The following is a 9,681-nucleotide window of genomic DNA, read 5'->3' as shown; positions in this document are numbered from 1 at the left end:
CCCCAGGAGGCGCTGAGTGTCGGGCGGAGCTTTGCTTTCCGGCGACTAGGGCTCGTTTGAGGTTTTAACATCGGATCTTTTCTCGCGGGCCCCTGTCAGGTGCTGTCCCGAGTGCCAGGGGCCCGGGGTTCGGCGGGGTAACCCGGGGCGGGCGAGCGCTCACCTGGACGTCCCCCACCCCTTTCGCCCGCGGCACCAACCGGGGGAACCACGTGGGGCTGTCGCCTGTAACTCTGCCTGTCAAGCGAAGCCCGCCTCCAGGGCAGGGGAGGGACGCAGGGGGGGGGGGTGGGCTGTGCCCCGAGGGAACCTGGCCAGCCCGTGCGCCCGCCGGTGCCAGCTCGGCTTTCCCTGCCTCGTGTTCTCACGGGCTCCTTGGCAGGTAGCGGGCAGTTCCGCGGGAAGGCGCAGGGCTCTTCCCCGAGGGACCAGAGGCCACTCGAGGGGCGCCCGGGCGCTCGTTTTCCGGAGAAGGGAAGCAAAGAAGCTGCCCAGGTGACTAATACTGGGGGTGCCCTCTCTCAAGGAAGCTCCAAGCGTCCGGGGGCATTTTTCGGGGTCTCGTCCGCTTTGAACCATCTCTAGCCATTGGAGGCAGTGGGGGCAGCGCCAGCTCTCTGTGGACCTGGCCCAGGATCCTTTTCCCAAACCCGCTCCGGCGACTGTTGCGCATCGGGAGCAGAGCCCCAGCTGCGCGCGCAGGATAGGACTGAGGCGTGCCTCCCGGGCGCCTCGCGAAGCCCGCTCTCCCCGAGCTCCTGGGGGCTTGGAGAGAGACAACCCCAAGGCAAGGTAGGTGGTTCAGAGGGGGTTGGATTGGGCTTGACAGTAAAGATGCGATCTGCTTATCTTGGCAAACGTCCTTTGCTTTCTCTTTGCTTTCTAGAGCTTTGGGGGAGCTGGTGCAGAGCCAGGGGCTTGGAGGAGCAAGGCATGTATTTTCAGCTGCGCCTCAGAAGGGGAGAATTCTCTGTCACCACCAGAAAGACAACAGCCCTGAAATGTGACGACAATTGACTAGCTTGTCAGAAGACTGGGAGTCTCTGGATTGATAGCTTAGAATATGCTAAAAAGCCAGTGCTTTCCATGGGGCATTGAAGGGCCAACTGGTCCCCGTGACAGTGAATTGGAGCAAGGGAGTCAGAAGACAGTTGTAGAGAGCAAGAGGGAGCTTCCAAGGGGCTGATCTGGACTGCCAAGGGCAGGCTCCTGCCACACAGTTGCTGCACCCCTCTAATGGAATGCTGGTGAGGTCCTCCACCCAGGGGAGCAAGTGGGGCTGTGCAAGGGGCTGCCTGACCAGCGAGGACTCCTGCAGGTCTGACCAACCCCTAATCCCTGCTTAGGAACCTGAGGGGTGTCCGAGCCCCCTCTGCACTCTCCCTCAGGAAGATGAGGACTCTGAACACCTCTACCATGGACGGCGCCGGGATGGTGGTGGAGAGGGACTTCTCCTTCCGCATCCTTACAGCCTGTTTCCTGTCGCTGCTCATCCTGTCCACACTCCTGGGGAACACGCTGGTCTGTGCTGCCGTCATCAGGTTCCGACACCTGCGGTCCAAGGTGACCAACTTCTTCGTTATCTCCTTGGCCGTGTCGGATCTCTTGGTGGCTGTCTTGGTCATGCCCTGGAAAGCGGTGGCTGAGATCGCTGGCTTCTGGCCCTTTGGGTCCTTCTGTAACATCTGGGTGGCCTTTGACATCATGTGCTCCACCGCGTCCATCCTCAACCTCTGTGTGATCAGCGTGGACAGGTATTGGGCCATCTCTAGCCCCTTCCGGTATGAGAGGAAGATGACCCCCAAGGCAGCCTTCATTCTGATCAGCGTGGCATGGACTTTGTCTGTTCTCATCTCCTTCATTCCGGTGCAGCTCAGCTGGCACAAGGCGAAACCCACAAGCCCCTCTGATGGGAATGCCACTTCCCTGGATGAGACCACCGACAACTGTGACTCCAGCCTGAGCAGGACATATGCTATTTCATCCTCCCTAATAAGCTTTTACATCCCTGTGGCCATCATGATCGTCACCTACACCAGGATCTACAGGATCGCCCAGAAACAAATACGGCGCATCTCGGCCTTGGAGAGGGCCGCAGTCCATGCCAAGAACTGCCAGACCACTACCGGTAACGGAAACCCCGTGGAGTGTTCTCAGCCGGAAAGCTCCTTCAAGATGTCCTTCAAAAGAGAGACTAAAGTTCTGAAGACTCTGTCTGTGATCATGGGGGTGTTTGTGTGCTGCTGGCTCCCTTTCTTCATCTTGAACTGCATGGTGCCCTTCTGTGGGTCTGGGGAGACCCAGCCCTTCTGCATCGATTCCATCACCTTTGACGTGTTTGTGTGGTTTGGGTGGGCTAATTCCTCCTTGAACCCCATCATTTATGCCTTTAATGCTGATTTTCGGAAGGCATTTTCCACCCTCTTAGGATGCTACAGACTTTGCCCGGCGACGCATAATGCCATAGAGACGGTTAGCATCAATAACAATGGGGCTGTGGTGTTTTCCAGCCATCACGAGCCTCGAGGTTCCATCTCCAAGGACTGCAATCTGGTGTATCTGATCCCACATGCCGTGGGCTCCTCTGAGGACCTGAAGAAGGCGGAGGCGGGTGGGATAGCTGAGCCCTTGGAGAAGCTCTCCCCAGCCCTGTCTGTCATTTTGGACTATGACACTGATGTCTCCCTAGAGAAGATCCAGCCCGTCACACAAAACGGACAGCACCCGACCTGAACTCCAAAATGAATCCTAGCAGACATGCTCATCCCAGAAGCTAGAGGAGACTTCTCTGGGGCTTGCTGTGAAGAAACTAAGGTGTGGTGAGACTCCGATGTCGGGCGAGCCCTCCTCTGCTGCTTCCCCTCAACACACAACTAACTACATTTTAATCTACATGCCAGTGTGTTTTCTGTGTTGTTCATAGCGAATCAAGAGGGACACAAGTGAAGCGAGTGTTCATAAGGGACGTGTCTTTGGCTCCAAAATTATTTTTAGAAACTGAGCCTTATCTTAGGACTTAAGAAACAGGGCAAAGAATCAACAATGAACAGCTTCACTTAAATATTAAATCTTTCCCAGAAGGAAGTGAGAAGGGTTGAGTTTGCTGTGTACAAACAGGTGCTAACACTGGTCCAAGCAAAGTTTTCAGATTGTAAAGGTAGGTGCATGCCTTCATAAATTATTCCTAAAAAATAATTGAGCCTTACAGTAGGAATGGGATTTTTTTTTTCCAGAGTTGATGCTTTGTTGATATTGGTTTATTTAGTTATTGTATTATATGGATATTTTTAATTTATTATAATAAATCTATATTTATCATATTTAATAGGGTAAATGAATGAGTTATCTGAAATCTTACAATAGCATTTTTGTCCATTTAACTAGCACTTTATAAGCTGATGAAACAAACACATAGACTCTCTGAGAGTCTAAATGCTCATGTATAACTTCCAGAAACACAGCAAAGTCTAATAGAAAAAAAACAAAGAAGTTGTGATGATTCCTTAAAATTCATGGGAACAAATAAATACGAGGTGAGAACTGACAAATGCTGTGATTGCTTTTTTTTTCTCTCCTCAAAAGATTTTGAAAGATTTAAAAAAGCATAGCTACTCTTGTGTTCAAAATTTCTTAAGGGACAAAGACTTTCCCAGGAGAATGATTTGCAGTTCTGTAAATATTTGAAATAAAAGTTAGCTTAAGAAGAATCCAACTTGAAATATATGATCTTAGGTGGTAATAAAAAGTATATGCCGCTTTGTATTTATGTAAAATAATTGGCCTTCTTTGTCTTTTCTCATTTCCTGTGTCAGATAGCTTTTCTGAGCCAAATAAATGACTGTCCTGGTTAGAGATGTGTAATGAAGGCAGTGAGTTTCCTTAGCTCGTGTGTCACAACAGTCTCACCCATGGACAAAAGTCAAATCCTGCATCTCCGTCTTACCAGCCAAGCTACTCAGTGGGCTTCCTTTTTGTAGTGCTTTAATCTGAACTTAGAATTGATTTTTTTAAAAAGTCTAAATGTTAATGGTATACTGACTAACAGAGGGCGCCTCAATGTCATCCTTGGGCAAGACTCTTCTGTTGGTAGAAAAGACAGGAGACCCCTTCTCTTTGCGTATGTTAAGCACACCAAAGCCAGCAGCATCTCTTTTGACGAATGTTAGCCCTTTCTCTGCGCTTTGGCATCAAGTTTCTGTGTCATCACCTGGACTGTAAAAAGTATCCTAAGGCTCTATTGCCAGATACTAATTCATGTGGGACAGTTCAAGAGAATGTTTTGGAAATGTTTACAAAGTATTCTTGTTGATAAGCAACTGACTTAACATTTAGATGAAATGGGTAATAAGAAAGATATCTACTGAAAACTATCTCCTGCATCAGGTCTGTGTTATTTATGCATTGTGAATGTTTTCTTAATTTTATTGCCTGTATGCTTTCTTACATATAATAAAATTATTTTGTGAACTCAAATCAACCACGAATGAGTTGTGTTGCATTTGTTAAATGTGTTTTAAAAACTAGGATAGTTCAGATCTACACGTAAGAAAACATGGGCATTTTCAAGGATACGTTACTTTTCTTTTTTCCTTTTTAGTGGCAATCTCTCCTATTACGTATGCCTTGTGTTGCCTTTGAATACTTAAATAGGAAGTTGATTGGGGCTATATACTCTTGTTTACCTTCTGTCTCAAAAAAAATTTTTTTTTCCCAAAAAGAAATCCTTCTTTGCTCGAGGAATTACTCTTCATTTCCCAGATTTGAAAGATTTCTAAAATCTCTGTTTTTACTTTCTAAGAGCCCAGAGGTTTTCAATAACCTACAAATTACAGAAAATAATGTGGCTGGCTTTGCGTGATCGTGGACCCTCAGCTTAATGGCAACCACTGTATGTGTAGTGTTTAAGAGTAAAATCTAAGAATTACTTTTAGGAAAAAATATACAGGTTGTGAGGCTGGGCTGAGCAAAAAGTCTTACAGGTCACTTTCATCGATCCTGCTAAACCTGCTTAGTTCATGTGCTAACCGCCCCCTTTTCCTTTCATCCCAAAGAAGGAGAATGACTGAACAGCAGGTGATGTAGAAATTAAGGGTTAAGTTTATAATTTGGAACATCACACAACAGATGGTGTCTTTTTGAATTCCATATTTGCCTTCCCCAGGCTTTGGCAGATAATGAACATATCTAGAATGAACACGCATAAAGCATGATGCCTTTTCTTTCTGCTTCCTAACTTTCTGCACATCTTGATTCTCTGCAGTTTAATTTTGTTCTGTAATTAGTGGTCCGGCAACATCAGCTAAGATGCTCAGGGCTGTCATGGTCCAACCAGTGAAACATGGGACAAAAGCCTTCACCATGTATTTCATTGGCAGAGTGAAAAATAAAGACACATGTAGAAATTATATTAAATAATTGTAAAATTCAGGACACTGTGGATGAGACTGTATTTTGGGTTTCTGGCATGTTGGATGGATAAAGGGTATCTTATGAAATGTTGATTTGACTGACAGCATCTTTCAGAGAATTTAATTTACAACCATAAAAACAAAATTCAAGTATGACATTTCATTTCATTTAACTATCGTGACGAGCCTTCATAATGCTAAATATATGTAAGACACTTTAGCAAGACAGAGACAATTTAAAAGAGGTGTTCTTTTTCTCTTTCAAGCTAAGAAGATGCTTTTCCTGGTCAAATAAATATAGAGCTCTTACTGGTGATAGAATAACAAGAAGCCTTAAGGAAGGGATGCTGAGCCCTGGGCTCCCATTGGTAGATTTGGAGTTTCTGTAGGAAAGTCGTGGCTTTTTGGGGGGATCTAAGCAAGTCATGGTCTGTGAGCCTCAGTTGTCTTGATCCATTAAATGGGAAGAACAAAACCTCTGCATGAACTTCTTCAGTGGAGGGGGTCACTCCAAATAGAAACTGGTATGTAGTCTAATCTCAGGGACTTTCTGAACTCTGTACTCTCTGGGGGCTCCATCATGATTTCTCCCCAGGTTTGCACCAACGGCATTTCAGCCTGATCCTTCCACCTCCTAGGATCCAGTCCACATGAGGGGGCCTGGAACAAAGAAAGTCCAGAATTTGTTTCAGACGGAGATGTGTTCACATTGTAGCTACCACTTTCAAGCTGTGTAAGAGTTAAACAAATGTCTGTACCTCTCTGAGCCTGTTTGCCCATTTGTGAAATGGAAATAAACATTCAGGTTCTTGTGAGGGTTGAAATGAAGCTAATGTTTATAAGATCTTTGCGCTCACCGATTCTTTGCAGGATCTCTACTTGGAAGGGGTTGATGACAATATTTACTGCATTACTAATAATGGAGCTGCTATGCATTTGAATTCTTGCATGTTTGCTTGAAGCAAATGGCAATGACTTTTAGAGTGCATGTAGTTTGGAATTCTCCCAGACACCATTCTCTTTTGCTGTGGTTATCTGATATTCCAGAAGCAAGTAGATTTTTATATCTGCATGGCTAAGACAGTTGCCTTAATTTTTTCCCACTAGATATCAACTAAATATGTCTGTCTACGATGTTTTAGTCTATGAAATCTACTTACCTTGCAGAATTTGTTTCAGGAATGATGAGCTGATGGCAGCCTAGCTCTGGGCTGTTAAAACTGGGACCTGCTGCTCTGCACAATATGCTGACCATGGTCATTTGAAGGAACCGACCCAGTGGATCATGGGATTGTAGCATTATATAGATTAGATACACCTCTGTGGATTTCTTTGAGATTTCCTGGATAGAAACATGACACAATCAACCTGTTTATTTTCATGGAGGATTGAGGGGATGGGAAGCATTACAGCACAGAGAACCCCTCTAAGATCTTGTTACCAGGCCAATCTAGTCATGTTGCCTTCTGTCATGTTAAGTAACTACCATGTGATGTACCGAATTAAAAAAAGCAGCATTTGGACTTGAGTATGTTACATCATTCAAGATTTGGGAGTTGTAATTTAAATAGTATTAGAAGCTCAGAGAATAATCTGTGGTTTAGAAGGGTTTAACTTTTTAATCACTATGAGAAAATGGACAAAACCAGTTAAATTTTTTCTCAAGCTCATAGCATATATATTCTACCAGCTCTCAAAATGGGTAAATATTTTCAGTCATTGAAGAGGATCTGCCCTGAGCTATGTCCATAGAAATGAGCCCACCTAGCAGAAATGCCAGCAAAGTGACAGGTAGTAGCGAGACCTAGAAGAGCTGAATTGTAAGGCAGAGTTTTTAATTTCATTAAATAATTTTTTAAAAGATAAGTAGTTTGGAGAAACTACCTTATAACCCTTGAAAATAAGTTTTTTCATCTCTACAATAAGTGGGTTAGAAGAGATGATTTCTAAGATTTGTTGTTTTTTTTTTTTTTTTTTTGGCTTGACAATACTAGATGTGAGATCCATTACTGGTAAAAATATGAGTCTGATAGATTTTCCAAGTCTGTTCTCTTTGCTGCTAGAAAGCTAACGAAGTGATATTTCTGAAATGCAAATATTAGGTTATGCCCTTGCTTAGCATTCGTCAATGACTCCCAGTTACTTTCAGGAAAAACAAACAAACAAACTCATGTAAGGCCCTTCATGAGCAGAACCCTGGTGGTCTATGCAGACACATCTATGGCCACTACCCCACCAGCACTCTCTCTACAGAGGTTCTGAACTTCATACAGCTTGTGGAGTGTACGAGGTCCTTCCTTGTCTTTATGCTTTGCGCATGCCGTCCCCTCTGCCTGGAACACCCTTCCCTGTTACCTCTGTTTGCTCGTTCCTACTGATCTTTTAAGACTCAGTAGGGCGTAATTGCAGAAGGCCTTCCTTGGTAATTTCTTCTTGCTTCTACTACTTCTCTTATTTCTTTCAAAGAGTTTACCGTGCTGGAATGAAATAATCTCCTTACTTCCTTATCTCTTTCCCTAGATTATGAGTCTCTTGAGAGCAAGAGACGACCTTACTTTGTTTCCCTTTCTCTCTATATTCCACTGCTTGGCTTATAGGAATTGCTCGTTAGAACTTCGTTGAATGAATGAAAGAACAAGCAAGTCAAAACAGGGAAGACGGGAGCCACGGTTCTAGTGACATTTATTTCTGGAGTGCTTGGTGTATGTGTGCAGGTCTGCTAGGCTCTCTCTAACATCTTTGGGTAGAATCTCCATGTGGTCTCAGAGGCCTGCAGTTCCCTGGGGTCTGAATGGTTGTACAGAGGTCATTGCATACACACAGACACTGCCCCCCCCATTCTTATGTGTGTTTATGTATACAATCGATGCCATTTACCATCAGTAACCTTTGTGAGTACTTTTTGTGATTCAGGCCATGTGCCCAATGCTGGAAATGAATCAGACACTATCCCAGTGTTCGAGGAGCTTAAAGTAGAAACATGTATGCAAATAAACCATCATCAAAGAGTGGTTTAAAAGTAAAGTATAAGAAGAAAGAAAATGTTTTCTTCCAGGTGATGCCAGTAGCACCATTCTATTGAGCCCCACCTGGCATCATGCCACGTGCCTTTCATTTATTATCTTATTCCATTCTCACACCTATCCTATGAGGTGGGCACCATCATCAACATCCCCAATTTTCAGATCAAGATAATGAAGATTTAGAAAGGGCACGTAATGTGTCCAAGTTCACACAGCTGGTGAATGATGGGGTAGGTTTAAATCTAGGGCTGTCTGACTTTAAAGCTTATTCTTTTAATCTAGAACCTGTTCTGTTTACCAGGAACTAGCCCTAACCGAGCAAGTAACTTGTCAAGGGGCTTCCACATCACCTCGAATATCGGTGGGTTAAAAAATACTTTTTATTATTCACATTTTCAATCATGTGCAAAAAATAGAGAGGATTGTATGATAACCCCCTGAGCACCCATCCTGTTCCCCAGATTGAAACATTCGCAAGACTATGGTTGGTGATCTTTAAGGAATAACAGGGGCTCCATGTCTTTGGATAGAGCACGAGGTGGAAGTGAAGAGGACGTTGAAACTTCAAAAACGTCACCTTGTGGAGTTCAAAGATAACAGAATGGGGAGATGGTTTATTCAAATGTCAAGACACTCCATGTTCTGGGATCAGTTTGATCAGGGCACCCTCACTCAGTTTAATTCAGCGAACATTTATCTATGCCTGCCTGGGCCTCAGTGCTGCTTTGAGAGGGGGAGTGAGGAGGGAAGGACGAGAGAACAGGGTGGGGAGGGGGAAGATGCTTAGTGAGGGAGACAGTGCTGCTGGAGGGGCATGGGGATGGGGTAGGGCTGGGAAGGACATGGCATTGGATGTAGGCTTGAGGGACGGACCGGACAGGACTCAACCGGCAGGGAGTGAGAACGGTTGAGGTTGGAACTCCAGTACCTGCAAACGTGGGGCTGAGGAATGGGCGCTGGGTGGCTTTTCTGGATACAGGACTTGGGGCAGAGATGAGCTGAAACGCACTAGAAGGTTTGATCCAAATGAGGTCCCACAGGCTGTCAAAGGAACTGCTTCGGGGTGGTCTCCATACTCTGCAGGGGCGAATTCAGTGCATCTGCATGACTAACCAGATGGTCAGGTGATAATGGCTCACCCCTCCCTTCCTCACATCCTCCCAGCAGCTTTGCTCACATCTTACCTGCTCTCAAATAGACTCTGCTGACACCCCTTTCCTCTCTTTCCAGCTGGGACTCCCTTCCTCCCG

At 45.2% G+C, this 9,681-nt stretch overlaps 1 protein-coding gene across 1 annotated transcript; it reads left to right on the top strand.

Annotated features, from left to right (window-relative positions):
* Positions 1-329: 329 nt before the first annotated feature.
* DRD1 (dopamine receptor D1) lies at positions 330-4,464 on the top strand. The gene is made up of 2 exons (XM_004324997.3): positions 330-792; positions 887-4,464. Exon 2 carries the CDS (start codon positions 1,393-1,395, stop codon positions 2,731-2,733), a length of 1,341 nt encoding a protein of 446 aa, XP_004325045.1. The 5' UTR covers positions 330-792; positions 887-1,392; the 3' UTR covers positions 2,734-4,464.
* The last annotated feature ends 5,217 nt before the right edge of the window (positions 4,465-9,681 follow it).

The sequence above is a fragment of the Tursiops truncatus genome, chromosome 3 (assembly GCF_011762595.2).
Source record: "Tursiops truncatus isolate mTurTru1 chromosome 3, mTurTru1.mat.Y, whole genome shotgun sequence".
Taxonomy (NCBI): Eukaryota; Metazoa; Chordata; class Mammalia; order Artiodactyla; family Delphinidae; genus Tursiops; species Tursiops truncatus.
Note: the sequence above shows the minus strand (reverse complement) of the source record. Positions and strands in the feature narration are given on the sequence as shown.

What these genes read in the sequence shown, in the direction of transcription:
- DRD1 (XM_004324997.3), top strand. Translation starts at nt 1,393, where the DNA reads ATGAGGACTCTGAACACCTCTACCATGGACGGCGCCGGGATGGTGGTG.